Source organism: Orbilia oligospora (assembly GCF_000225545.1).
Source record: "Orbilia oligospora ATCC 24927 unplaced genomic scaffold scaffold00109, whole genome shotgun sequence".
Taxonomy (NCBI): Eukaryota; Fungi; Ascomycota; class Orbiliomycetes; order Orbiliales; family Orbiliaceae; genus Orbilia; species Orbilia oligospora.
Genome location: NW_011645666.1, coordinates 280,112 through 304,363, shown reverse-complemented (window position 1 = coordinate 304,363; position 24,252 = coordinate 280,112). Strand labels below are relative to the sequence as shown.

Below are 24,252 nucleotides of genomic sequence, written 5' to 3'. Positions count from 1 at the left end.
TTATGGAGCTAGCTGGGCAGATACTTGGGCTCGCAAGTAAGACCGGTTTTAAATAAGAAGTTTATTGGTTGATGCTACCTATACATGTTACCGAATACACATTTGCCTTCCCTGCGCCCGGATTCTGGGCCATTAATACTTACCTAGGTATCTTCTAGGTCTAGATCAGTATATATATTGAATGCGTATATTGGTTACCCTGAAAACTAGGTGTCGCCGCGAACATGTTGCAGTGAACGACAAGATCGAAGTAATGTGTTGGAAATGTTGGAGGTTGTCTATCTCTATTCAAGAGAAAAAATACAGTTCCCGTCAAAGCTAAGGAATAAGGTATTAAGAAGGAGTTCTCAGGCATATCAGGCATACGGAGGCAGCTAACAGTGTCTACAATTAGTATTGGAAGAATTAAGAACAGAAAATGATTTTCACGAAGCACCTAGGTATTTATATGGGACCTCAAGCCAACAAAAAACCAACACATTTCTTAAGAATTCTGTTTGTTCACTCCCAGGATCTCCCCAAACCTCGAAATAGGCGGGAGGGAAAAAATTTAACCGCAAAACCATCTACGGCGAACCGAAGACGAAAAAAATTGCAAAAAGTTAGTGATGAGAGTGGGATTCGAACCCACGCACGGTTACCCGTACCAGGATGTCACTTGTTAAGGTATAACCTTAACCTGGCGCCATAGACCAACTCGGCCATCTCACCTACTTGCATGAAATGAGAACATAGATTAGTGCATCATATTTCTTCTCGAAGAAGGTAGCAATAGGATTGGAGGCAATGCGATGAGGAGGGGTACGGCGAACAGCGATTTACTACATCTTTCCGGTAGTATGGTCAATTTTAACTAGATTGGCGGCTTTCGGTCAGTGTTGGATCATGAACCGAAAAGAAAAAGAGAATTAATGTTTGGGCGCTCTATGTCGACCGAGCAAAGTCTGATATTCTCCAAATTCGAACTATCAACACAGGCACATTTGTGTGTATATAATATGTATGGCCTTAGCACCCAATGTTGGATGCATACTGACCGTCTTGACAAACTAACGACAGGAAGGCCGACATTATTGACAAAAATATCTGCTCAGATGTACTATAGCTCGCGAAGGCTCATAATGTTCTTAACGAAATTTAATATGGAGAATTTGTGGTATATATATTGAGTAGACAACGCTTTTGGCCGGCCGACCTTGCCTAGTTGTCGAGTTTGAGACAGGCTATTAAACCAGTGTCTAATATCTAGGTATATAGGACAGATCATTATTAGAGTGCTTTAAGCGTCAAGCGCTGTATTATTTTAATTTTAAAGTCTTACAAATCAGGTCTGGATACAGTACTAACATGCAGTATTTCCACAATTCAATTGCCGAAAGAGAAAACAAATAATTGATAGCCCTCGGTGTGAAACAATATAAATGTACATCTAAATTTTTTTGAATTTTGATAGATCAATTGGTCGCTGGTTGCCGGGAGGTTTCATCTGACTGTATATGTTGGAAAGATATATCTCAACATACAGCGAGTAAAAGCACCACCATTTATAAATTTACAGAGTCTTCTATATTGTCTTATCTGCGTAGTTACAACTGGGAGAGATTCAACCTTAGATAATCATACAAGAGATATTCAAAATGCATATCTGGCGCTTATCGTCGCCCTTTGCGATTTCATTGTGGTAAAAGCGATGACTCCACCTGATAAATGCTAGAAATTGCATAGTTAATGTGAATAGTTTGGATAGCTCAGGCCATACCCGGAAGCTTAACGGCTTGTCGACCATACTTGCGTGCCCAGTAAACATATCTTCCAGGTCTGTCGGGATCTGAGTAATATATGCATCTCAAGTTCCGTGCCGTTAGCAATTGGTCAATAGGTCAGCATATATATATACATAGTCCTGACTACTGTATCTACCTTGCCAGGCGCAAATAGAGTGTATAAACAGCAAAATTCGTCTGAACTCTTGCAATCCGGTGAGTTGTCGAAGTAAATTCGACCCTGTTGCTTCGAAATCATAAGTTCTGTTTCTTGCTTTCTTGGTGTGGACCTAACCGTACCCGGTATCCATTCCTAAATGTTGGGTATGATTGTATTTCGGCGGAGCTAGCTGAATATATACTGTATATATAGTTCGAAGTTCATGGATCGCTGAAAACAGATAGACATTCTTTGGAATCAGCTTGGTCTTTTTATTATCGATATACTCATCGAAAAGTCTACGGCAGGCCTTTGATTCTAGAGCCCTGACGAGAGTAGTAGTAGTATGTATATATAATGAGCCGCTGCAGTGCCTTGTACCTAGTTGTCCCATATATAGGCCTAGCGAAGGGCCCTTCGAGGGCTTGGTTATTACATACTAGCCGCGGCGAAATCGGCCCAGGCATGTCGTTCCGGGAAAGGAAGTATATTTAAGACTATCTATCGCAGGCCCTTGAGTAATCCTCATCATCCTCCCAGCTTTTCTGATGGTAAAAAAGTGGGGGTGGGGGCTAAAACCTGGGATTATATATATGTAGAACTTGAGAAAGTTGTGGCATTCAGTCAAATCCACAAAGCAGCGATGGTAACAAACCTAGGCAAAGGAGGCCCCGAGACTAGGTGAAGGAAGGTGGTTTCTGAAGATATATAGAAAAGCCGTCTCGCATATGGCTGACCAACACACACGTTTGGGTTGTCCTGCGATATAAATTTACATGCGTGGTTTAGTTTGCAGATAATTTTGTAGTTGTCTTGAAGAAAGGATGAAGGAGAAAGATTGTTCCCTGGAGCTAGAGGAGGAGGAGGGGGAGGAGGAGGAGGGGCAGTTATCTACATGATTCTAGCGTCGGGAAGAGTTACGAGCTGTTGATCAAGAAGCTTCCAGTAGGGCAGGTGAAGCTATTGGGGCTTCCCTTCTATGACCTAAAGTATAGTGCCTTGGATCATTTATAAGTTAGAAACTGCACTGTCGTACGTACATTAGGTATGTTGGTACCGTAAGCTTGCGTATAAGGTTTCGATCGATCAGTTATTAGCGGTACCGCAGTATACTAATAGCTAGTATGTATTTTAATTTTTAATAGACAGTTAGATAGAGGTCTTAAAATTAAACTGAGGGCAATCGTTCCAAAAAAATATCTCCACCAAACTGTCAGATCAACAAGATAGTCATCTATTAACAGAATACCCGATCCACTAATTTGGTTCACGAGTTAACACAGAGCCAGCGAACGCACATGTCGAGAACCAAATTGTGGTATTTTTTTCAGAACCATGCGTTGCCTGCACGGCCTGGTTACACGGGCTGTCAAGAAGTCTTGGATGTTACACAAAACTCTTGAGCCTCTCTACCTAGCTGCAGTATCGATCCTGGCCCTAATCCTGGAACAAGGTTGCCTAATTGATGCGTCCATATAATACCCCCTGAAGTTGAAATGTTTCTTATTTCTTCCTGCATGTGCGTTAATAATTGCAATCGCCACATTATTCTAACAAAAACGAACCACTTTTCATCAGTTCCGCCATCCTTTCATCGATTCCTCCAATCTCAGGTGAACTCGTAATGGGCGATTTAGTCGACCTCTCTTTCCCTTTCCCTAGTTCACTTGGCCTTTTGCTTGACTTTTTAGGGATTGGGACGGGAGCTAGCTTTACGGGCTCACGCTCACCTTCCGGGATTGTCGTTGCGTACTTAATCGACGGCACCGCGCTCGTACTTAGTGGAGATACCGGTGAGTCTAGGGCTGCTGCATAGTTCCTAGTTGATGCTTGGAAAGACGGTCTTTTGAACTGTAGTGGCTGTGGCGGAAGTGGCTTTGTTTCGGCTTCACACTCTGCGGGCAGTTTGAGATCGAATAGCGAGAGCAGAAACACTAGCAGTTTTTTACTTTCGCTGTTTTGATATAATTATATATTAATATTTTCTTTAGTAAAGCGATTTAAACTTTGGTTCAGAAGCTAGAGTATCAATATCTTACCCTTTCACGATATCATCAACTTTTTTCTTATAACTTCCCAAAATGACAAAAAGTATATTTCCAGCCTCTCCAGTTGCAAGCTGGTCGTTGGTATAGAACTCCCTGAACCTTGAAATATCTACTCGTAGTTTCTGAAGTTCTCCTGAAAGGCTAAGAAGACCTTCCGCACCTGGGTTTTGGGATCTGGAGATATGTTCATCTTGGGTATGGATCTCTTGTATGATCTCGCAGCAGTGACCGAGGGTGCGAAGGAGCTGACAGATGCGATTTAACTCTATGAGGCGAGGTGCTTGTTTTGAATCCGGGGGTATATCGATCTGGAATTCCTGAGACGGGACCATATGAGATGGAAAAGAAAGTGAACTACGGCTGGACACGGTGACTCGAGCTGAGAGATAGGCAAGTCGCTGTTTATACGTTTGGCTCTTAAATGTTTGAAATATGGTTAGAATCCATCACTAATCAGGTTTTGAAATCGAATGACCGAATCGATCTAGAGAAGTGCCATGGAAGCATACATACAATCTGATTCGTGATTTCCAACTCGATACCCCCAAGCTCTGGTTCAATCGTACTCAAGACATAACAACAATCAAAATACGCCCTTGCGGCTCCCGTATATACTTGAGCTTTATCAAGAACGACGGCCAGACGAGCCAAGTGCAAGGCGTGCCCGAGTATATCACTCTTGGAGTTGGTTATGCATGCTTGTTCAGACCGAAGCCAGTCGCACGTCGAAGTAGACACAGATACGATGGATGTTCGGGAAACATCTGAGGCTCCACCGGCGGAAGATTTACAAAGACTGAAAGGGTTTAAATTTTGCGAGATTGGAATGCAGTTGAGGCGTGTGGATTTTAGATCTTTAGCCCGTTTGAAGAGGGACATTCTGTCAACTTGATATTACAATATCAGGCTGCGAGTCCATGGAGCTACGTGTGATAATTAAATTAATTTGGATTTACTAATTACTATTAAATCGAAACATAGGAGGGTTTTTGATAGAATATTCAGTAGTTACTCTTCTACAGATCCAACTTTGCCTCAGATCTTGTAACCCATTATTTAAATTTGTAGACTTATAATGAAGTAGTGAATTAGTGCTGTGCCAACCAAAATTCAAAACCCGGAACTCTAACAAACCACACGGCTATCAATGACTCGGTCTCGCCCAATGTCCGATGTAACATTCATGAATTCAATTCGAATTCTGGCCTCCTCTACGAAAACAAAGAAACGCTAATTCAAAGGTTGCCTGCAATACAAATGAATAACCCTGGCAGCGTTGTCGATACCTTGTTGATATTGTTATATCCTCAAGTAATCATTATTCAAGCCGGTCCGGTTGGAGAACGCGATATCCGATCACCCGATTAAGCTAGTTATCTGCATAGAGCCTTGTCAGGCAGATCCGACCACGAGGTCCGGGAGCGTTAGAAACTTAACAAATTTTGAACGGACGATATTTGCGAGAGAAAGAAAGATAGGAAAAATAAAGGAAAAAAGGAAAGAAAAAAAAGGAAAGAAAACAAAGCCCTTTTATACCTGCATTGGCTGTACATACAAACACACATTAGCTTCTGAGTCAGGTACGGTACGATTCGTCTACAAATGAGTTTTAAAGCTAAGAAAAATATACAAGTGGTGTGAGGCTGTGAACGTGAACATGAATTGGGAAAAGAGCCTGTCGAAAGTAACCTGGATCCGATTTGATTCAAGACCGTTCGCCGCATCTGCACATGCACGCCAAACAGCTACTGCACTTTTGGCCAATTAAGCTGAATCAAGCTGCTGGGACTCATCCGTTTTCCTGCCCCCGCAAGACAAATGCTTAATTATAAATTAGTAAACGGGAGACGCGACTTTGAGTACGGTCGAGGTGTTAACCAATTATTGTTAATTCGGGCCAGCAATATTAATCGTACCGCGAGCAACTTCCTTTTCACTGTTAATTAGCGAAAGTCGCTATCGATCTGTTCTTTTAGCTTTCTATTTCAAAAGAGGCATAACCATTCCAATAACTATTTGAGTACTTACTTAAGTACTTAATTAAAGTAAAGTGTCTACTTTATATTTAAAAATCCCGCGGGGTCTATCGGTGGTGATCAGACACTGTGCAGTACACCTATAATTATAATTCTTGTGCTTTGACTGCAACAACCTTCACACTCAGCCAACCAAACAAACCAGCCAACCAACCACAACTGCAACTGCAACCACAACCACCGCAACACCTTTCAGCTCAAATCCATCTTATCCATCATCACAATAACCACTATCTACCATCATCTCCTCGTATTCTATCGCACGCTGACATCGTAAAAAACCGATCTTAAGCTTCAATAGCTCTGTCCTCCATTCCCAAAGCCTTGTGAACCTTCTCTTCCCGGCAGGACCCAAGCTACGATGCATATGGCTCAACAGCCTATTCAGAACGGCAACCTAGCTCCAGGTGCAGGTGCAGGCATGGCACCTCTCTCGACTTCCCCCTCGCATCACCCAACATTACCATGGTCCAACGGCATTCCATCGCCTCCTCGCATTCTGGTCCCGCCTCCAACTCTGATCAACGATCCCGCCAGTCGCGGAAGACCTGGAACCAGACAGCCCCTAAACTATGGCCCACCGCCCAATGGTACCAGTCTCAGTAGCTCCCAGCTACTTGCTAGTTCCGGAATCCTTCCCACTACCCTCCAAGATTGGCGATATGAATCTCGTCGTGAAGCCCAACAGATCCTCCCACACCTTTATCTAGGCCCCGTCTCTGCTGCAAAGGATCTGGCTTATCTCCGACGCGAAAATATCACCCTTCTTATCGCCGTCCGAAACAATGTTACTGCCCGGCATCGTCTTCTGAATGCCTACAATGAAATTGCCAAGGACCCGGAGCTCAAAGCTCGCATTCGCTTCGAATCAGTCGATGTCTCAGGTAACCAAGAGCTCATCGCTTCGTTCCCGATCGCCTCGAAATTGGTTGACGATCACCTCTACAACCATGCACCTCCAGGTTTCGCCCGACGTAAGCCAAATGGCCTACCGGAGCAACCTCCAAACCCAGGAAAGACCCTGATATACTGCGAATCCGGTAATGAACGTAGTGCTGCTGTTGCTGCCGCCTACATCATGCAGCATATTAACTGCAGCGCCGTTCAAGCAATACAGGTCATCCAGGGTCGCAGATTCTGCGTCTGCTTCGACGATTCCATGAAGTATCTTCTTACTGGGTATGAACCGATCTGGATGGCTAGACGTGATGTTGAAATCCAACAGCTCGCTGCCGCTGCTGCCGCTACTGCTTCTCAGCATCTCAACGCGGTATTCGGTAGACCCCAACAAGAACCCGCAAACACAGGAAAGAAGTCAAAGCGAGGAATCGAGGAGGCTTATGATGATGAAGACATGTCCGGCGGAGACTACTCGTTGCTCACAGAGCTTGATGCGGCCAGGTTCGAGAAGAGAGAAGGCATTGCGCCGTTCTCGGATTCCCAGTCATCAGCAATGTCACTCGACGATGCAATGGATGTCTAAAGCTTCTTGTCTAAGACCTTTTGCTACCTCTCTTTAATCATTCTGTTCACACGTAGTCTTTTCTTCAAAAACACTGCCGTTACGGAATCCGATATGTTTTTTTTTAATAAAAGCCAAGCTGGGGTGGTTTATGAACCGTTTGGTTACGCTTTTTGCCTCAGCTTACTTCACCCTAACTCGAAGGGACTTCTAGGGACGTCTTTTTTTTTTACTACCAGTCCTTTTTTTCCATTTGGAACTAGACTTCCAGCCCTTTATGAATGTTATGAATCCCTTCTTTGCATCACTATACCCACCTCTCGCGTTTGTCCTTTTTGCTTCCTTCGTTTTCACCCCCCCCCTTCTGGACCCCTTCACTCTGTGTATACCGAAAGAACGCTACTCTATGGTAAATTACCGTTCTTCTGTTCGCCCAATAGATCAAGCCCTTTCCTCTATTACCACCGTTCTATATCTTTTGTGCCTCGCATTCTGTCATATCATTCGTATTTGATTGATAGAGGTAGCCTTTTTACCCCCCTCTTTCTTTTTCTTTTTCTTGTTCTTTTTCTTTTTCTCACTTGTGCTTTATTTCCCCTGAGAGGGTTTGTTATGGGAGGAGTTTGGTGGACTTTACTCTTTTTTTTATTATTTTTATTACATACAAAGAAGACGATTGTTTCAATATAAAAAGTGGGTGGGGACTGGAAGGAGTTAGTCAGAAGCAAGAATTTAAGTACTTTATTTTTTGTCATATTTTACTATTTCCCCCCCTCTTCCTCTTCCTCTGCTTCTTCTTCTTCTTCTTCTGCTTATTTGCCTGATCTTGCTGTTTACTCTTCTGTTTTTTTATAACAATAAAAAAGTATAGTAAGTGATACCATGAAGATGGTAATCTTCATGTATGTAATTGTTTGACTTCAATTATATTATCATCGGTCATTATGTTTTTGTCCCATAAGCTATTAATATTAGTTACTACTTAAGTATTACTTTTGTCTTGTATCCAGGTATTACGTATTACGTATTTATATAAGTATATATATATATATAGTAGCACTCATGAAAAGGCATTTCATAATATCAAGAGGTCTAGAGGTTTAGAGAGTAAAAGAGAGTTTCTATAGAGTATCTGTATACCTTTTTTTTTATATGTATGCTCCAGGTGAAACAAAGAAGAAGAAAAGGAATAGAAGGCCGCCACCAATCGTACCGGCTTCCACCCATACCATTGCAATTTTCCACGTTTCTAACCGGGCAAAAAGAAGAAGAATTGAGAAGAGAGGGGGAAATGAAAAGGAAATCTATAAAACCACAGCGGGGGATCACTGCATGCAAAGCAGCAGAGTGTTCTGTCAGAAGGTGAAAGCAATTATCAACATGAACTAATCACCACCCAGGGTGGAAAAGAGAAAAAAAAAAACAAAGATCCCAAAGGATCTTTTAGAATCCCAAGGTGTATTAACAGCTGAGCTGAGCTGCTGCTGCTACTATTGCTGTTGCCGGATCACCTCAGACTCAAGCATCGAGGCTAGCGCAGTTAATACGCAACATGTATTATGAATTTTTTTTGAAACCTAGTCCCACTTCAAAGCACAACCCCTCCCAACAGACCCTTCAAATACTCCACCACTACAGAATCAAGCCCTCTATCATCTCCAAGCGCCACCTCAACTCCAGCAGACTTATAAACCGCAAACACCAACTCCTCAAAGACTTCCCTATCCCTCATCGCCTCTTTTAACCATTCACCATCTGTACTTTTCAAAGCTTCGGCCAGTAACCCTCCACTAATATGCTTCAAACTTCCTTCTTTCATCATCTCCACCTCCCGATGGTCAAGTGGTTTACTCTTCCCCGGTGGGTAAGTAGCCTTGATATAACACTTTTGTAAATAAGCCAACAAATTCGTCGCCTCTTCGTTCAGGATCGTAAATTTGTAGATAGCCCCATCGAAACATGTACCGATGATATCGGAATCCGGACTGATTACTCCAGGTAATTCCAAACTCCTTGGTCTCCATGGCGCCCGAAGATCGCCCATTCGCAAACTCGCAATGCTATTAGGTAGGTGGGCTTCGAAAACTCGGGTTAAGCAGGTTGTTACGCGGCATTCGGTGGGCATCCATAGACCAACGATCCCTTCGTCACGATCAGCGGCTATGAAGAAGTTTTCTTTTATATGTAGGTGACTTCGGCCGGCTCTTTCTTGGTCGTCACTACAAGAGTTTTGTTAGATAAAAAAATATCTTTTTTCTCGATATCTTCACACGCTGGGAAGAAGATACCTATAAACACGCTCTAAAGACGGTGAAGGGTCTTCCTTCACGCGGTATATCGCTAGTGCGTCTCTAGTGCTCGATACAGATATTATCTGATCTTGATCCCGTGTAGTAATCTGAAGTGGCGTAGAGTCTACGTTGTGAACAGTTTGGTTTTCGAATCTAAAGCATCCGAATCAATGTCAGAATAACTTGGCAGGCGGGAGTGTTTCACTCATCACTTACTTCCATTGGCCTGTAGCATTACGGACCAAATCAATCTTCGAAAGGGTCTTTTCTGTTCCGTATATCACTGAAGCTTTGCCATATGTTGCCAATGAATGCACCGGCTCGGGACATAAAATCTGATTCCGCTTTCGAATTTCCAGCTTCCTTTCCGTGCCAGATTTGACGTATCTTAAAGATAGAACAACAACTCGACCTTTGCGAGGCAATTTTTCTGTAACTTCGTAGCTTGTGCCCACGAGGATACAGTTCCACGATACACTCTCGTCTGGGAAAGCCCAGTCTATAGATGTGAGATTTAGCAAAGCAAAAAATAGACGTTGGATGATCAGATAGAGCGTACTGCAAAGACAATTTATTTTCTCATCTTTCTTATTGAAGATGAGTTCGTCATACTTCCCATCCCTTAGCTCACGAGGTGCCTGAGATTGCCCTCTAAGAAAGTTCGTATTAGTCCCCATGTCGTCAAAGATTCAAATAATTTTTGACTACTCACGTCTTTGGGTCGAGAAACAAGACAGTAGCACGTGGAGACCTCAGACCCCTTCCGGTTTCTAAGCTCGGAGACTCATATGAAGCTTGGTGACATACAACTGCCAGTAAGTCCTCCTTCTCGTTATAGATTATTCTGGAAGGAGTTTCCTTCAATTCAAGTTGTCTTGTGCATATCGTTGGCATCCTGCTGGTCATCGCAACTATTATCGAAGAATCTGTTGCACAAATGATAGGGTCTGGAAATTGTGTAGACCTGAAATCATGACTAAGGTGGCAGAATGCTTCAATCGAAGGCTATCAATATGTCAGCCTTCTGAATACTTTTCACCAACTTTCATAGTACCTACCTCAACTGTCTGATTGAAAACGACGGACGAAACAACTAATTCAGACTCTTCAATACTTAGTTGGAAAAGTGAGAAGGTCGAGTGAGCGAGGGCTTTGTCAGGAGTATCATCCCTCACAGAGAGCACCACAGGCAACCTTCCAACCTTGACCCTCTTTAAAGGGTTGAACTCTAGGGTCCTAGTGTCTAAAAATAGTTAGGCCCTCCCATCTCTTATTAGATACAATGCCATAAGTATTTACCTATTTCGCCATAGAAGACGTATCCGTGTCGAAGACCACATAGTAAAAAGGTCTTCCCGCCCGATTCTAGAAGGCAGACGGATTCACAAACTGGAGATTGGGCTTGTGTACAATGGGGGTCCTCATCGATCTCAGTTGCTGGGATAGCTATTAGAATATTTTCTCTAGTTAATGATAATCTCACTTACTAGAGATCTGAGCTCGAGGGGCAAGAAGGCCGTCTGGGTTGAGCTCGTAAAGATTCAGTGTGCTCGAAGCCTCAACCAAGTAAGATTTCCCTGAGCTGAAGTTGTATTAGTAAAAAAAACTATCACTTCGTACCCTGAGCATACACTTACATGTTTAAGAAGTCGAGATGAGTCGGCTGAGATGATATATCAAGAGGTTCTTCCCGTTTCTTGAGAAACCTAGAAACCCACTAGTCAGCTCACATTCAGCCCTGAATATGCAGCGTTGACATACTCCTCCTGGTCACCATTTGATACCGGCTGCAGCTCCATATTCCACAACTGATACCCAGATTCCGATTTTAAAACCAAAACCACAGTATCACCTTCTAAAGCAGCCGAAACGATACCATAGCCGGCCGGGCAATCCCACTCTTGTCGTGGAGTAGGCACTTGAATATCCGCTTCGACATCTACCTCATTAAGTGTAGTTGAATAAACGCCTTCCGTAGTAACTTGGACGGCACGCCCTTTCACAACCCCAGCAGTCAAAGTTTGAACGTTATCCCCAATCCTAAGAGAAATAACGTCGGCGGCATCGCTGGCATCCAGTGTATTGTACGGTAGATACCACAAACTCGTTCCAAGTACTAGACAGAGAAGCACAAAACATCCCGTCCCTGCACTCCCCGGAAGAGGTATCACCTTTGTCACAGGCTCGTTATGCTCAATGACGGTTGCAGGTCGACATTCGATTCCATGGCGGACCTCAGCAATAGCTCCGTGCTCTCCGAATCCTGTACATGCGTACAATCGGCCCCTTGAAGCGGAAAGGTTGCTTCGGTCAGCAGTTTTCAAATTTAGGATATCCATGTCGAACATCGGTGACCAGTTGAAAATTTCCTGAATGAAGAGCGGGTCCCTATTCGATGGTGTATTTGGCCGCTTAGGCGTGATCTATTAGGCCATCAGCATATACCCCAAAACTGCTCATCATCTTAGAAATGTCCCACCATGTAAGTACCGCCCGCACTCCCTTCGCCGGCTGCCACCAAAAGGTCGCTGCTGGTAGGCGTTCGAATTTCATGGAACGTAAGCGCCGCCCCTACGGTCCCGGCCAGCTTTCCGGATTTAACAGTCTCGATGTTGGGCCCGTAGCTCCCAGAACTATGATTGACGTAAATCCAGAAGAGCTCGCCATTTTCTTTGACGACATAAAAATCATCATTTCTCTGTGCGTAGTCTGCATTCCGATGCGGTCTCGCCCACGCGGTGACTAAATTCTCTAATAGACAACTATTTAGCAAGGGGTAGCTTCTAAAATAAGTGGAAGTAGAATTCAAGTGGTAGTGCTTACGGTCTCTATTGGCAACGATAGGTATTGGGAACTGCTGCCATTTACAGTTACCGTTTGTTATATCGATAGCTTTCCCGACACAGATCGAACGTTCACAGATCATAGCAAAAAACGTTGGAATCGTCAAAGGAATAATATGAAGTGGCAGCCCCCACCCTAGACAAAGTCTTAGTCAGAGTGCATATCATTCAATAGGGAACGTTACCGTACTCTCCGGAATTCGAAGTCCATCTTGGCCAAGCTGTGCCGCCCTTGAGAGCGGTTCAGCCGTATTCCATTCGTACAACAGGACTCTTGTCTGCCTCAGCTTACTACCAGATCCTTCGGCATTAGTATCACAGGCCCAAAGTGGTTGTCATCATTGCATAAAGTGCATACTTCACGAATAAAACCACAAACACAACAAGATTCTCCTCTTTTGCCCGCAGAAACTCGAGGTGAACAATAGTCCCAGGTACTTGAAATGTCTTTTCCTGTATCACACAATTGCTTTTTTTCAGTAACTGGAAAACACTGGTAGTGTTGAATATTGTAGAACGCAGAACATACATGACGGAGAGGGATGAAAGATTGACCATTTGCCAGCCTCTGTTCCAAACCTGCTGCGTCGTTTGTTTCGTACAATTTGAAACTGCCCTCCCAAGCACATACAGCTATGGCCCGAGAGCTGTAAGAGAACACTTTTGTTAGTTTCTATGTTTGTAGTTATCCATCCATACGCTTAATATAAAAACTTACAGAGGGTCGACCGATATAGCTTTCCCAACATGGCAGGCTTGGGACAATGTCGGTGAGAGTCTTTGAGTTGAGACTATAAACTCTAACCTAGCTCCTCTCGAGCCATCGACGTAGACGAATGCTAGATCCCCGGATTCCAATGCAATAACCAGAACCTGCTTTGGGACCTTTAAAGAAGCACTCGATGAAGACGGGAGGGGAGTGCTACCGTCTTCTTGCTTGATCTGATTCAGAAAATCAACCTTCTTTCTGAGATCTATCAGACCTGCAGACCGGATTTTGCAGAAGAAGTCGCTCTTTGTAGCTAGAAGCTCTAGATTCAACCTTTTCGACAAGTGTCGTATTTCAATATGTCGTTCCTATCCTCCCGCCTCACATCAAAGGAATTGCAGTGTTAGCGAGGTTTTCTATCACGGGAATGCCCTCCCCTCTGTCTTTTTTGTTAAAATAATTTGGCCAACAAGAATTTGAACCTTGCGGATAGTCGAAAAGGTCACGAGGGGCTGAAAAAAAGGCACCGAGGAATCCACGCACCCCAACAAAGATAACATATTTGTCGTCTGTATCGCATCGGATAGATGCAGAGAAGATAGAACGAATGACTGGAGACGGAGATAAACATTCGGATAGCAAGCCGTATTTAGGGCCCGTGTCAAAGGCTACATGTGGCGAGTTGGCTATTCCCTTATCCTTCAGTCCATTATAAACCTCGAGAGTTAAAAAAAACAGGCATCCTTTTGAGTAGTGTGTAATCACCTTCGTTATTTGCAGCACGTAGAAGTATGGTATCCTCCATCAGCGCGGTCGACGGCGGGGGATGTTCCTCCCTGTCTCCGGGATATTTCAAGAATACAATAGGGAAATGAGATTTAGATCTGATGAGTGATCTTAAAGATGGAGGTGGGCTTGGGAGACCTCTCGAGCTGCCTTTGCTTTGCAATTGGTGTCTCTTGCTAAAGAAAGAGCTGTCGCTTGTTGGAGTGTTGTTGCGTTTTAATATCTGCTAAATTCAAATCAGAATAGCTCTTTGGGTCGTAGTTTAGATTATAGCGTCGACGTCAGGATCAAACAACAATTAGGGGAAGAGGAGAAGAGGTATTTGGGACAGTCGGGATGTAGGATTTCGGAGGTGGAGATTGTGAGGGAGGAAACATCTCGAGCTGGCTTGGTACTCACCTCATAGCCAAAGTATGTAAGGGTCACCACCAAGCTTGCAAGTCAATGGAACATGGACAACCTCACACCGCACCTGTAAACTAGCTTGACGACGTCTGTTCGAAAAAACGGATCAAAACTGCAGCCATGTGAGTAACAGAACGGAGAAAAAAAAAAAAGACTTATGCAGAACAGTGGACTGACTTAGCTTAGATCGTTCGATCGTCGCTTGCCTGCTCGCCCATGGCAGCCAGTGCAGCGCCGTGCAGCGGTAGTAGTAATGAAGAATTACTCGCCATACCAGCCTTCGTCTTCACGTTTGATATTTGCTTTTAAAATGGAAAGGATATGATCAATATTTGCCATATAACGTCCAGGACTATTACGGATTCTCGTCTGTTGAAGGGACCCCGCCGACTAGACTCAGACTAGGGCATGTTGGTCTTGCAATCCATAACTAGTTCATATATGGTCGAGTGCAGTGGAAGTTACTCCGTACTAGCGTGTGGGTTATACGCGACCCGAACGGTTTAACCAGACCCCTCTCCGATGGAGCATACTTCAAGTCAACGCCTAATCAATCCCGCCAATACTAAGAGATACTCAAAGATACCTTCAACCGCAGTTGTAACACCGCCTAGGCGATTTAGGGTCTAGGCTTGGTTGGAGATTTATAACGATCCCCACCCAGCGCCTTGTTGGACATATCTGAATTCGCAACAGGCACCAAGAGAACCAATCGCGGCTGCAGCTAGCAATTACCCTTCTAACGGTTTCCTTCCTGGGTATCCTGGCAACAGTGGCCGTGCAATCACTGCCCTTTGCCAGTGCCGTAGGTAACCAGAGTAGTTTCTCCTACGGAAAACTACAGTAGCTATTAAGTAAGTAATAACTATTTACTTATCTAGATGCCTGTACATTACTCTGGGCATTATTATTGCATTGGACTACCGAACTTACATCTGGTTTTTAATTAGTGCTCTGCACAGTCGAGCTAGGAGAAACAAAAGAGAGAAAAACCTGTAACGAATCTTGCATACCGCCCGTGTATGTGTTTCAGTAGTCTATCATATAGCATGGGCGCCATGAGTTTTACATAGTCCTAAGCTGACTAGCTATGGGAGAATATAGCCGGCTATTATTAATAAATCCTCGAAGATATTGCCTCCTCTGCCTGGTTCGGGTAGCCGATCCAATGCCTCCCATTCGCTCCTTGGGCCCAAGAAACTTGGAAATCTTATGCAAGACTCGGTCCGGAGGGATATGGCAGTAAGGCGTAACTCGGAAGGCGGGATGGCAATGGATACCGGTATGTCATAAAACCACACTCCAACACCTTGGTAATGTTCCTGTATCACATTTTTTGACACCCATCACCCGGAAATCATCAAGCTAAGCTATAGTTTGTTCTTATATGTTATCGCTAATGCCTGGTATAGTATCAATCCGAAGACACTGCCAAGATCTAATTGGCCAGGCCGGATTTATTTGATGCAGCCATATCACGAGGTTGTAATGTGATGGAAGAGCCCCTCTTGTCAAGGAAGTAGTGGACAAGAAACGCAATTCGTGATAGTAGGATCATGAATCACCTCATGAACCTCGATATCGAGCGATTCAGGAATATTTTCATCCGATCTAGACTATAGTCCCGCCTGTCACGTTCGAAGCCTCTCGCCAACTGACGAATGATAAAAATTTGCGTCTGCAGTTATTTATAATGCAAACCCAGTCACATGGGTTTCTGGGACGAGGCTAGCTGCAGAAACAGAGTTGATATTGGTGACACGGCATGGAGATTCGAGAACGGGATTAGGCGAAGGTCTTCCTCGTGACGTTTTTGATGCATTCTTAAGCTCAGGGTGTGGATGATTCCCAGGCCCGCGTATGCAGGATCCTTTGGTATCATAGGACACACCCTCACAGGCATCCGTCAAGCAATAAGGTACGGCCTGGCACGAATCCGAACCCAAAAACCTGCACCATTTTGCATTTTTACCGATTAGATTTTTCTGCAAAAAAACGCCGCGTGTGCCGCCCTCCCGCAGATTCTCAGCTTAAGTCGCCCACCGGAATGCTTTGAATCGTGATTCTGCCCCAAGATCGTTGGATTCCTTCACTGACAGAGAGGGGTATTAATTTTGACTTCGGATCAAAGAAATGGTAGTCAATCGCTTTCCACTTTATGCCTGTGGTCTGGGAAAATCCCGCATGTTCACAAGCTACTCATCCAGTTTCTCAAGAGCACATTGTGCACAGAGAGCTCTCCGTGAGAACAGGGTATGAGTGACGATAGGTTGAACCTGGAGAAACCTTTCGATACTTCAATGTACCAGAGGTGGCGCTGGATTCAATCGCACTAGGCAATCAATATAATTCTTGGCCCCCATCCGGTCCCTTCGCTTCCTCGAAGCGACCCGTCAGTGATCTAAAACTCCTCCTAACCCAGGTTAGAATTCTGTCAAATTTGGCCGAAAGGCGGGTGGGTATTGCTTATATAATCTTTGACAATGAACCCGATAGCCGTACTCTGTACATCCAACGAATTACCGTTGGCGTATTGAAATAATCCCTGGCAAGGCATTTGCCGTTAATTAGGGTTTGTGATTGGCATAAATAGTAGGTATCGTAACGAGGGGGACAAGAAAACGCTCGGACTGTTGATGGTATTTCCGGAGTTGTCCATTCCACAGACAAATTGACAAAGGAACTCGGAGGTTGTGATCTCTGGGAGGTTTGGTGGTAGATCACGTGCAACTTGGTGGGGCCTTGGTATGCATATCATAGCGTCATAGGAGCGAAGGTGGCCTACCAACACGTGCCTGGCGATCAACCCGTCTACGTGCTGCAACTTCAACGTCGTCGTTGGGTACAGAAGAGGACATCGAGACGTCCGACCTAATTATCCGGTGTTTGGGTTCACGTCAGCCATACATAAATTCCGTGGACCCTATAACGTTCCTTTCTTAACTAGCACCGGCCTAACAAAGGCCGGCAGAGAAGCACCATGTCCGACGAACCAAACAACCTAGCGGCGGATACGAATGGTAATATCGATGAGAAGATAAAGTTGGAAGAAGACGAACTAGCACCGGTACCAGGAGACCCGATAGTACCGAAGGAAGAGGAAGATCAAAATCAAGATATCGATATCGATAAGGAAGCAAAAGGGTTGAAGGTCGAAGCATTGCGAGTTTTGTGCGACACGAAGAAGCGGGATGAGATAGCGGCGCTAGCACTTTCGGAGCATGGCCTTGTGAACGACGAAATAAGAAAGAGAGCTTGTAAGATAACCATTCGATATAGGGAATATGTTTTAGGCTAATTTTATTCTAGGGCCAATTCTATTGGGTTACGATTCTTCAGTCATAAAAACGGAACTCGAAGATGCAAAAGTAAAACTCGAAGATGACAAAATCATATTACAAGACTACCTCGGCCGGGTCCCGTATACGGATTTACCATCGCACCGTGATGAGGAACAAGTGGCATTAGATGTTAATAGGTCGTTCGTCTACTACCCATCTGGTAAGCATGGAGATCACCCTTAGAGGCTTCTCACGAGGGGCAGTTTGCTCATATGCTACAGATGACGGACACCTCTATATTCTCTATGAATACCCGTTAATCTCTATTACTGGGTAAATACAGGTCTTACATCTGAAGAAATGGATGCCCAGAAGCAGGAACTCCAGGACCTTATAGTGGAAGTGCTGCGGCGACATCCCATCTTATGCTACTTCCAAGTATGCGATTCACATTCTTTATATCCAAAGCTAGGGCCGAGCTAAATCGATACAGGGATTCCACGACATCTGTCAAGTGATATTACTAGTTCTTGGTCCCAAGCTCGCCCCGTTGGCCGTGGAGTACATGTCGTTGCTCAGAGTACGAGACTTTATGCTCCCGGCACTAGGGCCAGCACTCTGGCACTTGAAGTTGTTACATCCGATATTGTTTGCGGCGGACGAGAAACTATGCCGTCATCTTTCAACGACACAGCCATTCTTTGCCCTTGCTGCGACTTTGACATTATACGCCCACGATATCCAAGCATATGGTGACATCGCCCGACTTTTCGATGCATTCTTAGCTGAGTCACCAATATTTCCGATATATTTTTTCGCTACGGTATGTTTATTCCCGGTAAATTATCCGACCTTTTGAAGAAGATCTAAGAAAGTTTAATAGATTGTGATGTCGCGGCAAGAAGAACTCTTCGACATCCCAGATACCGAGCCGGAAATGCTCCATTCGATACTTTGTAAACTTCCTAAGCCGCTAGATCTGGAAGGTTTAATATCGAAAGCAATCGACCTACAATCATCTCACCCGCCTCATACTTTAGGGGTATGGAGTAAAGTTCCAAGTAGCAGCGTCTTGAAGACTTACAGGAGCCCAGTACGATCAAGTGGCAGTGTTGTCAAGAAAAACGTCAAAAGAGACTTACTACGGGGGGAGGCTCTGTTTAAGAAGCAAGCGAGCCAGCTATCGAGAGAGCAGTTCAAGACACAAGTAATAACTAACTTGCACACGCACAAAAGCATGATCGGCTGGACAGTCCTTGCGGGTGTATCCGCAATAGCACTCGGCTACTACCTTGGCAAGAGAGGGCTGGATACCAAATCGGTCTGGCAGGCCCTAGCAGTAAATTTTTGACAGGTTGAATTTTGTTCTGCGATATCGAAGAATATGAGACATATTTCGGCTATGTGTGTATATACCTAACTGGGACATGCTTTGGGAGGAAAAAGAGAAAGAGATAGACAAAACCCATGTTGCCCGGAATGCTCTTTTGTTCGCCTTTTCCCTTGCGGAATCCCGGAATCTAAAATGCAAGTCATGACTGGCAAATGGGAATTGAAGAAAAAATTTGAAGTTTGGTATTTTGTCTGGTAACGAGGTGGGTGGTGCGGGAAATTTGTGGGGAGCTCATCGCACTAGGAAATGTTTGGATGAAAGGTTTTTTTTTTTTTTTTGTTTTTTTTTTTTTTCTTCCTTCCCTTCCCTGAAGGTCCACAAGGTGTCATGCGAGGCCGGGTCCTCCATGCAGGTATTGGGCCTGCGTGCCATACGGACACGACCTAGCTTGAGCTTTGACGCCGCGGCTTTTTTTTGCTTGGACCAAGCAAAACGGGTAGAACTGCTCAGTTTGGCAGCACCTTGGAATTTTCTGGAGGTCTGGAGACTTCGTCAACGGTTCCGGAGAAGCCGCCGTAGATCGGAAACTAGACCGGAGAACGTCCTTGAAAAGCAGCTGGTCAACGTCATAGGAAGATAGATGAAGATCATAAACCGCGGACGGATACCGATAAACCATGGCCATGGTCGACGACATCCTACGTATACTACGCAGTATATATGCAAAGGTAACGTATAACTAGCTGATGTAAGTACATACCATCAAATCTTCTCATGCAACGTATGCCTGCATAGAACCAAGAAGAGGGTGTACCTGACCTCTGAGTGGTGGGAGAAAACCTCACACCCCCCAAATTCCTCGCTTGGGTTTCAAGCTGCAGGGCGGCGTCCATGGCGCTCGATTTGAAGAAAAAATTTTGCAGGCTGTTACGGGTTATATCCGATTTTGTACATATTGTGATATAGCTAGCTACTTATATAGGTATTCTTAGAATAGAATTCGAGATACAGTTATAGTGTATATATAATAGTATGTACTACTTAAGTACTTAAGTAAGCAAGTTATCAGGTATCAAACGATGTCTTTTTTCTTTCTTCCATTCATTTATCCATTCTTTCATTCATTCTTTATTTTAGTCGGATATAAATATATATTCCGATAGCGGTAAAGATACCAAGTATACTTTTCTTTTTCAAGAGTCGGCCGGGGGGTTGATTACGTCTATCGGTCTTTGTTAAGTTGGAGAATTCGAATTAGCATTTATTGGATCCGGTCTCGCCATCATATGCATCTGGAACTACCTCAAAGCTGTACACCTTGTGACCTCGAAAACCCCCCCACCATCGTATAGGACCAGGACTATACTAGTCCTAGTGACATATTTAGTCTATCCCAATCTTCGAACGGAACTACTACTACTACTACACACTCGGGTGTTCATTATCGACCGATCGCAAAGAAAAGAAGGAAAAGAAGAAGAAAAAAAAAGGACCCGCCTCATTTATATTTTAATTAAATACTTTTACTTATATTTGTTATTCTGTGTCCCTCACTCGATCACACTCCTTGAAGACTTCAACATATTGTCATTGTATTATCATCCAGGACATCGTCAAAATACTCAATTGTTATACACTTTCTACTCGGTAATTTAGCAATTAATTTCGACTGGAACCGGCACTGACCCGATCAGTATTTGATATCCTGGGATTTATTATTATTCTTCTTCTTCTACTTCCTTTTTTTTGATGGTTGGGGAATGGCAATGAAGGATTGAAGGACTGTGGACTTGCTGGATTGGATTCAACCCAAATCTCCGCCTTCATTTTCATCCTGTCCCTTCCCTTTCCCTTTCCCTTCCCCTCTCTTTTACTTTTACCTCTTCTTTTCCCTTTTCCTTTCCTTTCTTTTCTTTTCTTTTCTTTTCCAGTTTCTTTTCCCTTTCTCGGTTTTCGACATCCTGTGATTTGTGATTGATCGTATTGCCACTCAACTCCACCCAACCCAACCCAACCCGACCCGGCCAGGTCAGAACGGAACAGAGCAGAACAGAGCAGAACAGACACCAGCTGGAACAGACCAGGTCGGATCAGGTCAGATCAGGTCAGATCAGGTCAACCCGGGTCAAAATCGTCAATTCAAGTCAATTCAAGTCAATTCCAAGCCAGCCAACAAGCAGGGACCAGCCCAACTGCCAGCCGAGAAGGAATAAGACCAGGACGAGGGAATAGGAATCGGAATTGAATTCGAACATCCCACCTGCCTGCCTTGAATTCTTCCCGTTTTAATTCCACTTAACCCACTTATCTATCCTTCCCTCCCGGATAACCTCTTACTTCCTTGAGTATCCCATAAAATCCTCCGGATTCGCACAATTCGGTATCAGTCGGTCAATCTGCTTCTGTTTCTTCCTTGCCTCCAAGACCGCTAGAGAGGCTACAATCGCGGAACTTCTGACGGCATGCCGTTGGTCTACAACACACACCCGAGTCCACCAGCGCCTGCATCCATCCCCGCTGGTGGGCCTCAGCATATGCACTTTGTCACCACTGCTGCCACTACTGCGACTCCAGCCGTCACATCGGACTTCGGTGGAGAATCCGATCAGAATGCTATCGAAAATGTACCAAAGGACCGAGCGGAACTCATTAGGCGGCTGAAAGCTAGAAATGAGAGTCGCATTTGGTCTTTGAATACCAATGTGGGTCCCTTACTCTAACTGTATTGTCCGTCTTTTTTCATTCTTTTTTTTATATATTTTTATAGATATATACTATTTTAATATATTTTTCTATTTTGCGTCCTTTTTTTTTTTTTTTTTTTTTTTTTTTTCAAAAATAGCTTTTTTTTTGGTTTATTTGGAGTTGGAGTCATCCTTCTAACATTGACGTTTTGTCCGCAGAATCTCGAGATAGACCCGAAGTCGGACGTCCAAGAGACCGAAGATCGAAATGGCCCACAATCAGCGCTACATTCCGGCATATTCGCTCCCGACAGTCGACAACTCCAGCATCCCCCTTCACCTGTCGCTCCTCACTTCCACAATCCCTTCCATAATCCTCGAAACCAACATGCCGAAGTTGCACCGACGATCCATCACGGTCCTCTTTTTCCTTACGGACAGGAAAATCAGGGTCGAACAGGCCGTTCAAGGGCACAGTCGCTTTCTGGCTATGTCCTCAAACACCCCACTTCGCCACTTGCCCTGAACTCGTCGCAGACTGAGACCGACAGCATCGATGAATTCACCAATCCTATCGACATTTTGGACACCCCGCTTCGTACTCGCCGAGCCTCACTAGTGCCCTCTATTTCTTCGTTACACTCGTCGCAATCACCTGCACCGCCTTCGTACTCCCGTCACCCATCCCGCCGTTCGATATCCGATAACTGGTACGATTCATTCCCTGTCGCTCCGTCCCATTCCCGACAATCATCCAGACGGCTATCGTTCGGCGTGGGACTGGGCAGCGACTTACCTGTAGGATCGTTCGTCGGATCGTATGAGGAATCCATTCTCAACGGCCGGATGTCAACTACGCCGTCCAAACCGCTACAGTTCCTTGCACAAATCGGAGTCCTGGGTCTCGGGAAATGCAAAGCGTCCCTGAAATGCCCCACCCACGTTACAATCCCGTTCCCGGCTTACTTTTACTCTGTGGGAGACTACGACAGCCCGTCACCTTATGTCGGCCAGATAGATCTAGACACCGCTTTGCAGAACCCTGCAAAGCCATCTAAAAGTTTCCCAGAGGGCGGATATCGTATCCCTCCTCGTGGACAATTGCAGATCATCATCAAGAATCCGAACAAGACGGCCGTGAAGCTATTCCTGGTCCCTTACGACCTGACGGACATGAAAGTTGGCCAGAAGACGTTTATTCGTCAAAAGGCATATTCCGCGGACGCTTACATTGATACTCTTACCAAGCCGGGTGCTGTACCGATGACACCGGTGACAGCTCAAAAAATGAGGGATAAGGAACGGGAAGCTTTACGATACCTCATCCACTTGCACCTATGTTGTCCATCGAAAGGCCGCTACTACCTTCATCGCAATATTAGATTGGTATTTGCGAACCGAGTCCCCGACGGCAAGGAGAAACTTCGAAATGAACTTCATCAACCGGAACCAAAGTACTCCCCGTATAAACCAGGCGCTGATTCACTATCAACCCCGCGAAGACGGAGGGGAAGTAGCATATCATTTAGCCTTGCGGCGGAGGAATTCATGTTGAATGAGGATGCAAGGCAACGGATGAATAACTTCAAGTTTGGTGGACCCACGGCTGCGGCTTGTTCTGCTATTGCAGATAGGGACGAAGATGAAGATGATATATCAAGTCACACGACTGTTATTGCTAGACGCGGAAATCAGGGGTTGGATGCCAATGGAAGCAAGGATGCTGAGGTTAAGGATGAAGATGGAGATGTGTCGATGGGAGATGACGGGACTACCACTGTTACTTGTGGGTCATGGGATAAACTTAGCGTTTATTCTATGGCAAGTAGCAGGAGTGACAACAGTCCACATCATGGTTTATTAGCTATGAAGCTGAAGGGAGTACAACAGGAGAGAGAAGGATTGAAGAGAAAAAGTTGTGAAATGGAAGCATGCGGCGAAGGTGAACCTTTGGAGAAAAAGCCAGAGGTATAAAGGTAAGCGGCGTTCTATCGTTTTGATATCTGGGATATGCCAATTTTTGCTATATGATTTCTCGCTCTTCTCCCTTCTTTTTTTTTCAGTCTTGGATCAGAATGTCGATGCGATGGGTTTGGGTGATAGTTCAGCGCGGCTTTTGTTATTGGGATAGTTAATGTTCTATTTGGGAGATCGGAGACTGCGGGGACTGTCCAACTTACCTCCTACATTTACTCTCGTCAGTTTTATTCCTTTTTTTCTTTTCTTCGGGGGTCTTCTTCACTTCACTTCTCTCTTCAAGCAAAAAAATAGCGACGCAAAAATATGCATATGATACTTTGATATCTATCCGGGAGTTTATCTTACCTTTTATCTAGATGGGGATGTCTTCATTTTTTATATCTATTTATTCGTTTCTCTGTATTATATTTGAGTACTCATGGGGGTTGTCTATTTTATCTACTGGCGGGCTGTCTCTCGAATATTTTCTTA

General features: G+C 44.5%; 5 protein-coding genes across 5 annotated transcripts; 3 read left to right on the top strand and 2 right to left on the bottom strand.

The window, feature by feature from the left end:
- Nucleotides 1-3,468: 3,468 nt before the first annotated feature.
- On the bottom strand, nucleotides 3,469-4,850 carry AOL_s00109g83 (uncharacterized protein; the record flags this gene model as incomplete). The annotated part of the gene is made up of 3 exons (XM_011126564.1): nucleotides 3,469-3,877; nucleotides 3,963-4,387; nucleotides 4,485-4,850. The coding sequence occupies 3 exons, from the start codon at nucleotides 4,848-4,850 to the stop codon at nucleotides 3,469-3,471; spliced, it is 1,200 nt and encodes a 399-aa protein (XP_011124866.1).
- Nucleotides 4,851-6,368: 1,518 nt separating this feature from the next.
- On the top strand, nucleotides 6,369-7,490 carry AOL_s00109g82 (uncharacterized protein; the record flags this gene model as incomplete). Its single annotated transcript, XM_011126563.1, has 1 exon — nucleotides 6,369-7,490. One exon carries the CDS (start codon nucleotides 6,369-6,371, stop codon nucleotides 7,488-7,490), a length of 1,122 nt encoding a protein of 373 aa, XP_011124865.1.
- Nucleotides 7,491-9,057: 1,567 nt separating this feature from the next.
- On the bottom strand, nucleotides 9,058-14,117 carry AOL_s00109g81 (uncharacterized protein; the record flags this gene model as incomplete). Its single annotated transcript, XM_011126562.1, has 18 exons — nucleotides 9,058-9,688; nucleotides 9,758-9,913; nucleotides 9,977-10,259; nucleotides 10,320-10,411; nucleotides 10,473-10,765; nucleotides 10,819-11,003; nucleotides 11,060-11,197; nucleotides 11,248-11,342; nucleotides 11,398-11,466; nucleotides 11,522-12,183; nucleotides 12,240-12,511; nucleotides 12,584-12,739; nucleotides 12,794-12,894; nucleotides 12,962-13,056; nucleotides 13,133-13,250; nucleotides 13,322-13,680; nucleotides 13,856-13,998; nucleotides 14,078-14,117. 18 exons carry the CDS (start codon nucleotides 14,115-14,117, stop codon nucleotides 9,058-9,060), a joined length of 3,888 nt encoding a protein of 1,295 aa, XP_011124864.1.
- A 3,366-nt stretch (nucleotides 14,118-17,483) lies between these two features.
- AOL_s00109g80 (uncharacterized protein) lies at nucleotides 17,484-19,135 on the top strand (the record flags this gene model as incomplete). Its single annotated transcript, XM_011126561.1, has 5 exons — nucleotides 17,484-17,760; nucleotides 17,813-18,004; nucleotides 18,128-18,222; nucleotides 18,278-18,607; nucleotides 18,668-19,135. The coding sequence occupies 5 exons, from the start codon at nucleotides 17,484-17,486 to the stop codon at nucleotides 19,133-19,135; spliced, it is 1,362 nt and encodes a 453-aa protein (XP_011124863.1).
- Nucleotides 19,136-21,579: 2,444 nt separating this feature from the next.
- AOL_s00109g79 (uncharacterized protein) lies at nucleotides 21,580-23,775 on the top strand (the record flags this gene model as incomplete). The annotated part of the gene is made up of 2 exons (XM_011126560.1): nucleotides 21,580-21,819; nucleotides 22,021-23,775. 2 exons carry the CDS (start codon nucleotides 21,580-21,582, stop codon nucleotides 23,773-23,775), a joined length of 1,995 nt encoding a protein of 664 aa, XP_011124862.1.
- Nucleotides 23,776-24,252: the final 477 nt, after the last annotated feature.